This window comes from Schistocerca gregaria, chromosome X (genome assembly GCF_023897955.1).
Source record: "Schistocerca gregaria isolate iqSchGreg1 chromosome X, iqSchGreg1.2, whole genome shotgun sequence".
Lineage (NCBI taxonomy): Eukaryota > Metazoa > Arthropoda > Insecta > Orthoptera > Acrididae > Schistocerca > Schistocerca gregaria.
The window spans coordinates 852,630,915-852,646,574 of NC_064931.1; the positions used below are offsets into that span (position 1 = coordinate 852,630,915).

The following is a 15,660-nucleotide window of genomic DNA, read 5'->3' on the forward strand; positions in this document are numbered from 1 at the left end:
GTAGTTCTAAGTTCTAGGGGATTGATGACCTCAGATGTTAGGTCCCATAGTGCTCAGAGCCATTTGAACCATTTTTTGAACACCTACACCAAATGTACTGATCGGGAGGCGTAATATAGAGCTGTACTTGAATGTATCAAGTCTAATGTTAGGCGGGTCATGGAGCCACTCGAGAATATACGCGTTTCGTCTTTTGCTTAAAAAAGAAACTTCATGTTTATTTACACTGTTTGCGCCGACTTCCACAAATCTTACGGAAAAGCAGATTCTGGTGTAACAGAAGTGATACAGCTACAATTCATAAGTTTTCTTTGACCGAATATATTGTAGCGAGATGAAGTAATGCAACAGCGCGAATTGTAGACTGTTCTACCGAAGTGTACAGAATAACTTACCGAATATTAACGTACGTAATTAAAAGAATATCTTGCGTGTGACAAAGAAACATTTGAAGGAAACCTTGTTTCCTTGACTTGACAGTATTTCTTCCGCGATGTTCATCGCAGCAGTCTCTGTATTAGAACCACCTCTTAGGACAATCTGTTTCTATCAGCAAGGCTTTTAGAATGAATTATATATCTGTATATCACAGTGACACATACGAAAGTCTTACGTGGAAGCTAAGTAAATAGTTTACTGCGACATAAAAAAATACGTAGCGGCCAATGCTGGCGACACAGTCAACGCCCACGTAGCATTAATACGTCATGAGAGTTTGATTACAGTGACTGGCTAGGGACTCGAGGAGGCGAGCTGGTGAACCGGCCAGCCTGCATGTGGTTTTTAGGCCGTTTCCTACGCCCAACCCTGCAAATAACGGGCTGGTTCCCACGTCCGCCTCAGATACAGGCTACGCAAAATATTTCGAAAACGTTTTCACACATTGGGGGCTCCAGGAAGGCTATCCGGCGGCCGTTGTTGTTGTTGTTGTTGTGGTCTTCAGTCCTGAGACTGGTTTGATGCAGCTATCCTGTGCAAGCTTCATAATCTCCCAGTACCTACTGCAGCCTACATCCTTCTGAATCTGCTTAGTGTATTCATGTCTTGGTCTCCCTCTACGATTTTTACCCTCCACGCTGCCCTCCAATACTAAACTGGTGATCCGTCGATGTCTCAGAACATGTCCTACCAACCCTTCTTCTAGTCAAGTTGTGCCACAAGCTCCTGTTCTCCCCAATTCTATTCAATACCTCCTCATTAGTTATGTGATCTACCCATCTAATCTTCAGCATTCTTCTGTAGCATCACATTTCTAAAGCTTCTGTTCTCTTCTTGTCTAAACTGTTTATCATCCACGTTTCACTTCCATACATGGCTACACTCCATACAAATACTTTCAGAAACGACTTCCTGACATTTAAATCTGTATTCGATGTTAACAAATTTCTCTTCTTCAGAATCGCTTTCCTTGCCATATCCAGTGTACATTTTATATCCTCTCTACTTCGACCATCACCACCTACTTTGCTCCCCAAATAGCAAAACTCCTTTACTACTTTAAGTGTCTCATTTCCTAGTCTAATTCCCCCAGCATGACCCGATTTAATTCGACTACATTCCATTATCCTCGTTTTGCTTTTGTTGATGTTCATCTTACACCCTCCTTTCATGACACTGTCCATTTCGTTCAACTGCTCTTCCAAGTCCTTTGCTGTCTCTGACAGCTGTTACTAACACTGCGAAAATCCACATAATAACACAGACCTGTAGAGAAACAGGCTAAGACAAGGAGGAGGAGGAGGAGGAAGAAGAAACAGAAGAAGAAGATAAATAAGAAACTTTGGTTACAGCCAGTGTTGCGAGCCGGCCTCCATTATTTCATTACGCTTCGTGGTGCACGCACGTCACGTTGCTGCGCTTTCATATAAGCACGCCTTCTGCTGCGAGTGGGACTGCTCTCCCTCTCTGGAATTTAGAAATTTTGTATAGAGACGTTAATTTTTTTTACGGCGCCGTTATAAAGCAACGTGAAGAATGCGACTGAAGCGACCAGTTGTGGGCCAGCAGGAAAAAGAGACGGGCCAGCGACAGGTCGCTTTCAAAATGCGCCACACTTTTTCCTCTTGCCGGCGTGGACGGCGGTGAGTCCTACGAGGAACTGCGTTCGTCATACCGGCGTCGACGTCGCGGCACAGGTGATGCGTATTGTGAGCATCCTACATTCCAAGCATCCCTTGTTTCCACTCACACTGTTGTTCTTACACTGTGCTGATCCTATTCGTCGCTAAGGACTAGCCTTGGAGAAAACCCAGTCCAATAATCTTAAGCTATTTTCTTTACCTTTTTTGTTTTTGTTTCCTCGTGTTCCGTGGGAGTTAGTAGATCACGTAACGAGTCGCCACATTTCAGTTCAGTCTGATTAAAAACGTTTACACGAAAACAAAAGATTTGAAAAAAAGTGGAAATTTGTGATAAGTTCAAAATGGTTCAAATGGCTCTGAGCACTATGGGACTTAACAGGCCCCTAGGACTTAGAACTACTTAAACCTAACTAACCTAAGGACAACACACACATCCATGCCCGAGGCAGGATTCGAACCTGCGACTGTAGCGGTCACGGGGCTCCAGACTGAAGCGCCTAGAACCGCTCGGCACACCGGCCGGCTGTGGTAAGTTCTATGCGACCGAACTGCTGGGGGTCATCGTTCACTAGCTTACACACGACTTAAACTAAATACGCTAAGGATAATACACACGCCTATGACAAAGCGAGGACTCGAAGCTCCGACGGGGGGAGACGCGCGAGCCGTGGCAAGACACCTGAGACCGCGCGGCACGCGGGAAGAGTTTTGAGATAACATACACATATGAGTAATGCTATATTAACGGCCTTTGAAAAATAATGCATTGATTAATTGGTTTTTCGTGTTGAGGAATATGTATTTGAATACTACAGAGCCGGCCGAAGTGGCCGAGCGGTTCTAGGCGCTACAGTCTGGAACCGTGCGATCGCTACGGTCGCTACGTTTGAAAGCAGGTCTGAAAATCTACTGAAATAAGACTAAAATAATATATAGTCTCCACATCGACGATGCCTAAGACTGAAAGCAGCATTCATCCGTGAATGAAGAAATGGATGAATACGATGCAGTGAAAGCTGTGAACAGCTGCGGAATAAAACTACTTTGTCACGAAGAAGCGTTTTAACTTCAGCTGGGGTTCATCACTCATATTTCTCAGTTCTGCTGGCAGCCTGTTGCTCATGGAAGTGTTACAAAAATTCAGAAATTCAAATATCACCTTCATTGGTTAAATAATAGCGAACTTCTTCCTGTGCCCTTGTCTCGCATCGGCGCAGGGTCTTCAGGATTATTTACGGATTTGAAATGGTCACTTGAAGAGGTGAACTGATGTCCTTTCTGTCCACCCCCGTCCACGGAACGGAATATGTGTACCCCAACTGGCGGAGTGTAGCGTTATGCGTGTGAAAGTGGGCGCGAATGGTGAAACTGAAGCGAGACTTGGGTACCAGCTCGAAATTCGCCTCGTGGGGTGTGGGAAATCGCCTAAAAGCCACCCTGGGCTGGCCAGCGCGCCGAGCCTCGTCGTTGATCCGCCGGGCGGATTAGATCCGGGTGTGGCGCACCTCCCCGCCCCGGAAGTGGTGCATTAACGCGCTCGGCTTTCTGTATGGGTTGGTTAAATAATCACAGTGAGGAAACAAATGCTGTTTCGAGTGTTCTATATGCGGGTGTTTTTAAACACGTATTTTATTACGTTCCATTTTTCATTTTAATACAGATTTTCCTCTGCTACTCCAGCCACTCACGATTTACGAGGGCGTGCTGAAAAGTAATGACTCCGAGTTTTGTATGTGAAAACTCTTAAAGTTTGTTAAATTAGACAAACGATATTAACATTCTAAATCTTTATTCCTCACGTTTACATATTCTCAGCCGTCTGCTCAGGGAACACCCTCTCCTCCAGCATGACAATGCGACCACAAACACGAGTGCTGCAACATCTTCAACAATCTGACTCCTTGGGTTCATTGTCACCGTTCACCCTCCACACACTCCCGACTTGGCCCCATCCGATTTTCAGCTCTTTCCAAAACTTAAAGAACACTTTCGAGGATTTCATTTTGATAATGGTTCAAATGACTCTGAGCACTATGGGACTCAACTTCTGAGGTCATTAGTCCCCTAGAACTTAGAACTAGTTAAACCTAACTAACCTAAGGACATCACACACATCCATGCCCGAGGCAGGATTCGAACCCGTCTTTTTGATCACCCGGTATTTCTAATTTGACTATCGCATCATAATATAACAAGCTACACTGGACAAACCAGTGAGAAAATGTTCAAATGTGTGTGAATTCCTAAGTTTTCACAGAAAATAATTTTGGAGGCTTTACTTTTCAGTACGCCCTCGTACATAGTAGCACTTTTCCTTGTGTAAATGACTGCATTGTAATCTAGGAAGTAGTCATCTCCATATTTTCCGAGTGATCAGGGAGAACAGCGGAAAGCACACAGATTAGTTTGTCGTCCTATAGTTTACCATTTCAGTCCTTTGTTTAGAATCCTGTGACCCGTCGATGGATTTTCCATTGTAAATTTGCGACTTTGTTGCAGCTTGAAGTGTAATGAAGCCAATTTTGTTTTATGTTTCAGAGCAACCGCGTTACGATACGGTTTACGCCTGTGAGGGTAAGGTGCTCGCCATCCGCTGCACCGACGGGAACCTCATCCATCTGATCCGCGCCAACTACGGCCGCTTCTCCATCACCATCTGCAACGAACACGGGAATACAGAGTGGAGCGTTAACTGCATGTCGCCTAAGTCGCTACGCGTGCTGCACAACAGGTATAAGCGTCGCCGCTCTCCCCTCCTGCCTAGTCATTCGTATCCTGCCCCCACCCGTTCTACCTCTCCTTCGCTCCCCCCCCCCCCCCCCCTGCCAGCTAGCTATAGTCCGATTATAATTGCTTGATAGTTGACACTTCACGCGTCGTAGCTGGTTTCCTCCAGTCAGAGCGCTCAACGTCACGCCCGGAACGTTCAGCGTTACCAAACTGCCACAACAGTTTCTTTACTTTTCTTCAAACTCCTTGTCCGACTTTCTTTCTTTCTTTCTTTCTTTCTTTCTTGATTTGCGTGGATCCCGTAATGCAGGGCCTGGCCTACACACACACACACACACACACACACACACACACACACACACACACACACACACACCGATGGTAACGAAATACACAGATTTCATACAAATCACTAAACAAACACTGCTGCATCCTTCCGCACAAGACACAACCTGCGTCACATATAAAGTTATTATAATCATAGAGATTGGCTGACATTAGATTAGCCTCGCAAGACATTGCGTGAAGCCGAATTTTTGAAGGCTGCAAGTAATCGTTGCAAGCGCGTCACCAGAAACATAAACAAATTTTGCCAGCGTAACTGCATAGCGCAGTCGTTAGCGTATATACCCGACGTATGGGAGGTCATAGGTTCGAGGCTCGACAAATGAAACAATATATTTTTTATTTTTCTACATCTGATAAGAAGACTGAGTATTTTTTATTCAATTAATTGGTATAAATGTAGTTATTTTATTTCTATTACTTTTCCGCGTCATTTTCATCGTCACAGTATCAGCTTATTTATTTGCTCTTTTTTCTTCCTATCTTTTTTTTCCGTGTGGAATCTGCTCGTGTTCCCTACAATCTTTTACCGAGAGCCAAGCAGGACTGCTCATCGGTTGGTAACGCGGCATTCCGTGCAGCCAGTGTGAGGATAGTGTAACCAAAGACAGTGAGAAATTACAGTTTGCTTTTACCGCTGAAATTGAAATTTTTCTGTCTCGAGTTTTCTCGTAGGGCTTAGCCTTGAAGGCCGTCAACAAAGCGAACGCGATTTTAGTTTTGCCGCAGATTGTTGATCGCCGTTTTCTCGGATACATTCACATCGCGAGGTTGTGGCTAGGTTAGGACGTTAGTTTAAATTGACAGTTACAAAAGAGTCGTCTGCCGCATTTCAGTCATTGGTCACGTAAAATCAGCTGCCGACAGAGCGTCTCCCACTTCCGTCATAGTTCGGCCGGCCGCTTCCAACATGGCTCCGCGCTACACGTTAACACCATTTTTTAAGTGAAGTGACCCTCCGTGTTAGTGTGACGCCTATAACCGAGCGAGTGCGGGCAAGCGCATGTGGCAACACTGTAGCGGCAACTGACACACGTCAACTATCAAGTAATTTTAATCGGATTAGAGTATCCCGTGCATTGTTCCTGGTTGCAGTTGCTCATCAGAAGGAAAACCAGGTTTCCTAATCAGACGAGGCGGCATTTTTGTTATGTCTACTTAATGTGTTACTTCTGTTGTCTTAGCATCTTGTTACTGTTATGAGCATCGTGGATGGTTTTCTTTTTTATTTATTTATACCTTGTGTGTTCCCCCTATGCTCTATGCTACGTGTGCTTTGGTACTGCCACACGTATTAAGTCTTCATCCACTCGTTCGTGTCTACAAGTTCAGTAGTATTGCTCCTATTTGCGTTCACTAAAAAAGCTCTCGATATTTACGGATGGCATTTCTGCCTGGATCTCATGAAGTAGAATCAGAATAGCTCTCATTATTTAGTACTTGCTGCGTGTTTCTTCCTACTGTTCCACTTTTTATTTAATATGTATTTAAATCCGTATTCGGCATCTAGCTTTGTTTATATCACAATGTCAGCAGATCGTTATAGATTGTACAACTGAAAATAGTTTGACCTTGCCTGTAAATGAGGTGTTCGCATATGTACCATCTTTTTTACTATCGAATCTTGCACTTCTCGCTGTTACTGTTTGTATCAGTTTGTGACGGTCTGAGCTTTCCCTTCAAAACTGAGATACACTTCAATTTAATCATTTCATCACGTAATTTTTTCTGTTGCAGTGTTAGAAACTGTAGGTAGTTTAATGTTGTAAATTTTTACTTTCTCCTTTATTAAAATTAGATCCTGTGAAGATACTTTATAAGCTAAAATTATCATCTTCTACTGTCCTTTGTGTTGTTTGTCTGATGCAATTATATTCATGAAATTTTACTTCGCTTTTCTCGGAGTACTATAGGAACTTATATATCATTCATAAATTTCCGCTAGAAATATTTCTTCACGCTAGCGTGTATCTTGCTTTGTCTGCAGTTCTTAATTATTTGCTTTCGTTCCAGCATATTCAAAAATAATTCTTCGCTTATATCCTATATTTTGGTCAGTATGTGCTACTGGACTGTTGCTATCTTCCTTGGTGATGCACAGACGCGTCAAACTACCGTCTACAAGTGTAGTCGACGACATTTCTCAACTGAACACTGAAATTGTCAGAAACTATGTCTGCCGCACTCTAAAAAGAGGCGGACTCAACCTGCACAATACTTGCTTTCTTCTCCACCATCATATTTAGGGTATATCCGTCAGCAGTTTCCAGATTTTTTTCCCCTTTTCCGTCCGTTTGTTAAGTAGCAAGTGAGTTTCAAAAGTGTACCTCATTGTGTGCCGTGCGTAGTCTGGGAAATGCCATCCGTTTACCATTTAAAGACCACAGAGAAAATATTGCAACGAATATTACGGAAGACCAGAATTTTTCAACGATATACCATATTCATTTCTTGTACTTAAAATTCTTTGTTCTTATTTTGTTCATTTAATTATAATTTTGCACTGCTGTGCGGTTTTGTAGGTATGATTGCAGGATTCTTTCTTGTACAGGAAGAAGAAAAAGTGCCACATTTGACGGTCAGCATTCGAGTCCTCATCTCAGTTCAAAACAAAAGTGTATCTAGCAAAACCTTGTCCCGCCAATGCGATAAAAAAAGAGACCGCGACAGCAAGAACAGGTAGCATCAACTCTGGCCTATGCCGGAGCTGTCCCATTAGCTCAGTGAGGCGAGAAAAATAAAGCCAACAGAAAATAATAGTGGATACAGTAACATTGTCCGTATCCAATGAGGTACCAAAAACACACTATGTAGGCTCCATTTGATTGCACATTACGCTATGCACAATAACTCCATTTGTACGTTTGACGTCCTAGTTTATCTCTACAGAGCTGGTACGTACTCATACGAGCAACTTTCACTTTGGAGAAGACGTTGACAGAGACCACCTTGCTTTTGTAAATACTTGAGCACTTACTGGATCATACTTTGTTGGACCCTCCGCAACACATCTGCATCCACCATTGCCGAAGTGGTGTGCGCGCGAGCTATTACGTCGTGGGCTACTTTAAACTTGTTCCTTTAAGTGGCCGCACGAATAAAAATCTAGTGGATTAAGGTCCGGGAAACGCGAAGGCCAAAACATTGGACCTCAATCACCAATCCATTTCCCTGGAAAGGCTTCCTTTAAATAGTTACGCATATTCATTCCAAAATGTGGCGGTACACTGTCACACTCAAACAATAGCTGTCGCCGAACTCCATGTGGAATGTTTTCTAATACGTCAGGCAAAGTGTTGCAAAGAAATTTACAGTACAGGAGCACATTCAACGTGTCCGGCAATAGGCAAGGGACAAAGCCTCTTCTCCCACAAGCCGAAGCGTGCCGAAAAGCCACGTTCACGGGTGATATGTGGGTTGTGTTCCGAGCAATAGTGGCTATTGCGGATGTTGAAAATACCATTACGAGTGAAGCTAGATTCTTCACTCCATGTCACGTTATTTATAAAACGTACGTTATCTTCCACTTGGTGCAAAAGCCATCCACAGAACTGTACTCGTCGAGTGCGGTCTTCTGGCTGCTGATGTCGAGTTAACGTGCAACGACATGGATGCATTTCTTTATCGTGCAACACTCCAGCAGCCAGTCAATGAGATATGTGGAACTGCCTTGTACTTCGCCAAGGTGACTGGTGAACGGTTTCAAGAATCGCCTCCTCTGTTGGTCGAGTACGCCTAATCCTTGGACGACCTCTGTCCGTTGCTTGTGGACGAAGATTACCGGTTTCCCGAAGGCTTTGCTCCAGGCGACGAGAAGCATTTCCACTGTAATGACACCTTTGAGGGTACCGTGCAGCACACCACGAGTAAGAGCAGCTTGGTTATCGGATGCACCCAGCACCAAAAGCATATGGACGTAGTTATCGTTTGTGTACTCCATCGGGGACCTGCCCTACAGGGCCAGCTGTGGTTGTGTACTGCGCGGTTAGTGGACACTTGCATGCATTTCAATGGATGCCAGTGTCACGTGATAGGCTACTGTCATGTGACGTAACCATGTCCTGCTTATAAACGACAAAAACTATGGAATGGACGGTTAAAAAAATTAAAGAAAAAGAAACCTGAGGAGGATTCGAACTGTAGCTGTGTGGTGGATGTTTCAGCAGTCTACGACGGCTAGGGTGGTAGTGTGCGTTGATACAGGTTCTTGACATTCCGATGAACTACAAGATCTGAGGGTATTGCCTGGTCTTCGTTTTTCATACATAAGATTTCAAAATGCACCCGATCTGAGTCTGCTACATAAACTTTTGCCTTCAATCTGGATGAGAAATCGCATGCTGACCTCAAAGAGTAGCATTTTTTATTCACCCTGTATATGTAACGCCATGCAACGTTTATGTAGCCCTAACCCCCTCTTTCAAGCGATATATATCATTTGAACTCTGGCACATTACGCTTACAGGTTTCAGATGTTATATATTTGGTGTTAGTAGTTTATTGTAGACAAGTGTGTTTGTGTTATAATTCTGTTCCTTTTAACGCTGTGTTTTATTTGATTAACGTACGGTACTAACTGTTTAAGTTTTGGCTGTTGACGCTTGCCTCTGCGTATGCACAATTCCTTTTCCTCCGTGTCCTGTTCCTGTGCACACATTTCTTTTGCGTTTAGTAGAATAAATGTTCTTTGGACCCCTGTGATGGTCATCCAGCGCACTGTGCCAGCAGGCTTTTCCGGCCCCTGCGGATATGCGCAAGACCCCAGAGGTCATTTGTTTTCTTTTCCAGGGTGTAACCTTCCTCTGCAACATAGACACATTTTGATATGTCCGTGATTCTGCAACGGAACTCACCATATTTAACCCTAGCAATACCAACGGATTTTCCATAACGCCTATTGGCAAGTCGGGGTAGTTTGTGCCCACCCAAAAAAAACCTGAAAAAAGCGGAATAATTGGTTATTTGTTGACTTCATCAACAAAGTACTTTTGCAAGACATACAGATGTGTAAGTAGAATCCAGAACCTGAAAATATCTTCTAGCACATTCTTGGCAATATTAACGCATTTTCTATAACATGTACTACCACTGGGGGTACTTAAAGCACACAGTAATATAAAAAAAATTAAAAATTAAGACATAAAAATTTCGCTAAATATCATCTTTTACTCGCAACAAACTGTTTAAATAGATATTAATGTGTAAGTAATGTCCTGAACCTGAAAGTATTGAATTTGACATTCATTGGGAAAATGACACCTACTCTAAAGACTTAAATATTTGGTATAAGTTTAGCTGAAAAATTTAAAACGTTTACGGAATTGTTTAGAAGATGTCATTAAAAACAATAAATATTTTTTACAAAATTTTATGAGCTAAAGTAACTGGTTAGATTTATTTTCTAAAGTTGGGCAGAAAAATAACCCCCCACTCACCCGTTGATATTGCTAGGGTTAAAACAACGTGGAACACATTTTTGTGGATACAGACACTCACCTATTTTTCATTCTTGTTCCATGAGCGCGCATAGCTTTGTAACCGTGAGAGACGCGACTACTTACGTGCACCAGAGAGGCATTCGTTCAGCGTGTACTTGAGGGGTGTCGGGAACGCTGCAAACCCGCTGTTGAGCGTGTTCTGCTTCCACCAACTGCTCCCTAAATAGCTCTTCTGCTTGTGCTCTTCTCCGTAGCTGTAGCCTCATACTGTGACTTCTTCTGTTCAGAAAGTGTCACTTTATGTTGTGAAATAATGGCAACAGTATCGGAAGACCAGAAAAATGATAGTTGTAGAAGAAGAGAGAAACATTAACGAAAAATGGAACACAAGCTTGGCAACTCGGCGCAAAGAAATCGAATATGTTTTTCGTAAGTTTCCGGCAGTCTTTCTGCGTCGTAAGGAAGTGCATTTTATAGGAGAACGATTAGAGAAGATCTTTTTGTGTACATGCTGCTTGAACAGAAACACACACATAGATAGAGAGAGAGAGAGAGAGAGAGAGAGAGAGAGAGAGAGAGAGAGAAGAGAGAGAGAGAGAGAGAGGAGGGGGGGGGAGAGTGAGTGAGAGAGAGAGAGGGGGGAGGAGGGAGAGAGAGGGACTAGAGAGAGGGAGGGAGGAGAGAGAGAGGGAGAGGGAGGGAGGGAGAGGGAGGGAGGAGAGAGAGAGGGAGGGAGGGAGGGAGGGGGAGAGAGAGAGAGAGAGAGAGAGAGAGAGAGAGATATAATTGTTTTGGGCGGGGGGTTTGAAAAGGCGGAGCAGCGGTACAGAGGGTGGGATAGGAAAAAGAAGAATGGATCGGAGTGGAAGAAGGAGAAGAAAAGTTAAGGATGAAATGGAGAAGCCGTCAGTGTATAAGGAAACACAGGCGACATCCACCGAAAACGTTGTTGTGTATGAAGTGCGTTATTTATTGCATCTGCTAACGCCCCACACTATAAAGAAAAAAATCATCCCAACTATAACAGCTTCTACAAGCATGTTCTCATCTTGGTTTGATGAAGATGTCTAGGAATGGGGCATGTCAAAACTGTTATTCTGTGTTATGGGAGTTATTCATTCGACACTACTCCATCTTTTTGCTGTAGTATCAAACGAGAAAAAATTAAGTGTGCTCTTGGGTCAGAAACAGATTGAAAATGAAACCAGTGATAACAGTAGAAAGTAAGGTGGACTATTCAGAGTTTTGCAGCCTGCGTGATAGTCTTAAAAAACGGTTGCTCTCTCAGTTCGTGACCAGAAACAGAAAAAAACTAATGGTCAGCAGTCAAGATAATCAGGGATTAGATAAGTCTGCAGAAGGGAACAGGTGGCAACAACGCTCAGACGATCAAGTTGAAGAGCAGCTTCCACAGTTTCTGCTAGCCGTATTGTGTGTTATCGCCGTCTGGCGCCCGTTTAAATTTGTCCGTCGACTGATTTTCCGGTTAGTGTGTTCCAGTTTCTGGTCTTCCGTACTGTAGTCTGGTGTTTTTCTTCATGTGAGGGGATGTTTAATATCCCGAGTGGGCGGAGGGAGACACGAATCACGAAACATTGATTCTGCCCTCCGTCCGACCCAGCTACAGCGCATTAAGTTCGCTCTCTATTTCAGCTGCGAGGGTCAGCCGCACTGCGAACTTTTGATAACGGACGCTGTACTGGAAATGCAGCCCTTTTGTCCAGGCACCCTCAAGTACATAGAAGTTCACTATGAATGTAATCCGGGTTAGTGCAGAAAAGAAATTACATTTTTTATTATCTCTGTTCGCCAGATGTAGCCAGCAGCAGAACTGCAGTATTGTTGCTGCTACAAGTATGTTCGGGGATCCTTGCCCGGGCACTCTAAAATACTTAGAGGCCCACTACCAGTGCATGCCAGGTAAGTACTCCACCTCTGCACGTAAAAGCTTGTCGCTCTTTTCCCGCGGTCACTATGATTTTTATTGCAAACGAAGCGTGTCTATGCGTTCACTCCAGTCCCTATCAAACACCTCGCAGCGAATCTACGTCGAAGCTGTCTTCTTTCATTTAGTTAGTCTGCATCTCTTCAATCAACTAATGTGTGATCGTTCGCAGAAATTAAACAAGTGCAGTTCGGTGTAATTTAAGAACGCTGCCTGATACGTGCATCATATAGTACTTCCTTTTTATTTCAACCCCAACTTTTTTCTCTCCTTTTGTAAAGCGTTCGTGTTGTAACCAGCTTTCCTCGCTGAACTGTGTGTTCCTTGAAATGGATGATGTCCGTGTCGCACCATTAGTGACAGGATGCTTTGAAGGCCAGACGAGGGTTTATTTGCTTTATTTGACAGTGCAGGAGAGTTCACGAGCTATTTATATACGTCAGTCTCGAAGTAATTAATTGCTTTTATCTTCCAAACTGCATAACGTACACATTATTCTAGATATGCTCCCGTTTTGGAGTTTACAATCATTTAATTTCCACTGCAATTTAAGGACTGGACGATTCTTGTGTTTTACTTGTACGAGTAATTCCTAGTATATTGTGGCGCTGCTTATCTTTCTTTGCACTTCTCCACCGTGCGTAACAATTGACTCCATGTATGACTTCATGGTTCTCTGAGCATTTTCCCGTGACAAATGCGAAGTACTTCACGTCCAATCCCCGGTAATTAGCCCTTTTTCTTGTCACCGTATTTTTCACCTCTAGCAATTCTCCGTTCGTGTAAAAAAATGGCAGGATTTGACTCGGTTTTCACGCCGTCTCCCATCTTCTGTGAGCCAGAGTGCTTAGAGTGTCATGTTGTTAATGTGTAAGGCGGAGCAATGTTGAAAGCGGCCGCCGCGAAGTACGGAAATGGGAGACACTGTCGATCTTTGATTTAAGTGAACAGTGACTGAACTGCGGTAGACGATGACTAGAAGACATGCGGAACCTCACTGAAAACCATACAACAGGTATAACCCACATTCCTGAAAATGCGCATGTCGACAGCATGCTTACATTCCAGTTTTGCTTTTTCTGTTCCACATTGCTGAGGAACGTCGGCTGTTCCGTTCGAAATTGAAGACCATTCGCACCAGCTTGATTTTCCGTGTAGAGCCGAGAGCTTGAACATATATTCATTTTTTTTCCTTCCAGGTTGATCGCTGATGGAAGTAACTTGTAGCCCCCATGCTTTACCACACTGCGGTAGTGAACAGAAAACTTTCGCAATAAATGGGAGTGCGTTATATAAAGACTTGGCAGAGTTACTGCCGTCACGTAAACTTTACTCACACAAGTCATGGCCACGGAAAGAAGCAACAAGTTTTATTGAAGTCATCCGTCCTGGGTTGACCGACCGAAATCGGCGCGTTTCTCTCCATTCGTGAGCTTCTTTTGCGGCGCTTAATGAATAATTCTAGCGAATAATTTTAAGTGGCGGCGCGTAATCTGTTCGCATTATGCTCAACACCGGAGGCTGGCTTGTTTTGTGGGAGGAGTCGAGATGTGTACGCGCTACATCGTAATTAACGCAGAGCCCTCACTTTTTAAGGCTTCTAGTTCATTACCGCCAAGGTCAGCGTCAGAATCGCGTACGTATTAGGCGGCCTCGCTGTGAAAAGGGGCGTTAATCAAGGCGGAAAGCGGCCGCCAATGGAAATGTGAGATTACTACTGTGTAGGCGTCAGTGCTCTGAGAGACACTTCGTAAATGTAGCGAGTGCGTAACTATTTTTTGTTGTTGCCATTATTAGGGATTTAATCTGTGTCACCGTAGAAGCGATAAAGGACAGAGCGTGTCGGACTTACAGCTGATAACTCGACCAAGCGCTGCTGGAGGGGAGGGAGGGGAGTTTTTGGATATTCAGGTCTAGAATGGGTACTAACTATGATAAGCAATTGAATTCTTAAAATGCAAACGTGTAAGATCTGGAGGAGAGCGAAGATTGCTCCAATAACCGAGCGTACGAAGAACACAACAGTTAAAATAAGCTTCAGTCCCGTCTTTCTTGTGTGCCAACTTTACGAAGTGATCCTCAACCGCATTTAAGTGTGTCCGGGTGGAGCCATTATTAGGCGGCGAGCAGTCTTTCGCCCCGACAACTGTCCTGAACCGCTCGCTTCATAAAGAAGGCGGCTACAAACAAAAGGAGATCACAGGTGCTGCTGTATTGAACTCTCCCACCCAGTCATAAGCAACTGATAGCAATATTATGCAGTACTATGAAGAAATATAGACTAGCAGAATTAATCGGGTGCTTGATGCGAAACAGAGGATTCTTTGTTGTCCTGCAAACAAAAAGGAGTCGATCGCGGATGCAGAAAAACGAGACTCCCGCCCCGCGGCTGTTTAATATACACTAGCTGATCACATGTATCCAGAAACTTACACACATTTTAAAAAAATTTCATTACCTCGGTTCCGAGAGTTCCGGAACCTGTACAGAAAATTGGAATAGAGATGAACATAAACATCATTTCCGCCCTGTTTATTGCTTATGAAAACCACACATTGCATGTTGTACCACCATATAGCGAGACCTACAGAGGTGGTGGTCCAGATATCTGTACACACGTACTTCTAGTACCCAGTAGCACGTCCTCTTGCATTGCCGTATACCTGTATTCATCGTCCACAAGTTCATCAATGCACTGTTGGTCCAGATTGTCCCACTCGTCAACGGCGATTCGGTGTAGACCCCTCAGAGTGGTTGGTGGGCCACGTAGTCCATAAACAGCCATTTTCAATCTATCCTAGGCATGACCGCTAGGGTTAATGTCTGGAGAATATGCTGGCCACTCTAGTCGAGCGATGTCGTCATCCTGAAGGAATTCATTCACGAGATGTGTACGATGGGGGTGCGAATTGTCGTCCGTGAAGACGAATGCCTCGCCAAGAAGCTCCCAATATGGTTGCACTATCGGCCGGAGAGTGGCATTTGTGTATTGAACAGCCGTTACGGCGCCTTCCATGACGACCATTGGCGTATGTCTGCCCCACATAATGCCACCCCCAAACATTAAGGAACCTCCACCTTGCTGCACTCGTGTGTCTAAGGCGTTCAGCCTGACCGGGTT

At 44.0% G+C, this 15,660-nt stretch overlaps 1 protein-coding gene across 5 annotated transcripts in view; it reads left to right on the forward strand.

Moving 5' to 3' along the window:
• Positions 1-15,660, forward strand: part of LOC126297381 (latrophilin Cirl) — a 715,307-nt gene that overhangs the window by 601,702 nt on the left and 97,945 nt on the right. For all 5 annotated transcript variants that reach the window (XM_049988106.1, XM_049988108.1, XM_049988105.1 and 2 more), the window contains 2 exons: positions 4,620-4,812; positions 12,408-12,514. In XM_049988106.1, the coding sequence (XP_049844063.1) occupies positions 4,620-4,812; positions 12,408-12,514 (300 nt within the window). The remainder of the gene's footprint in view (positions 1-4,619; positions 4,813-12,407; positions 12,515-15,660) is intronic.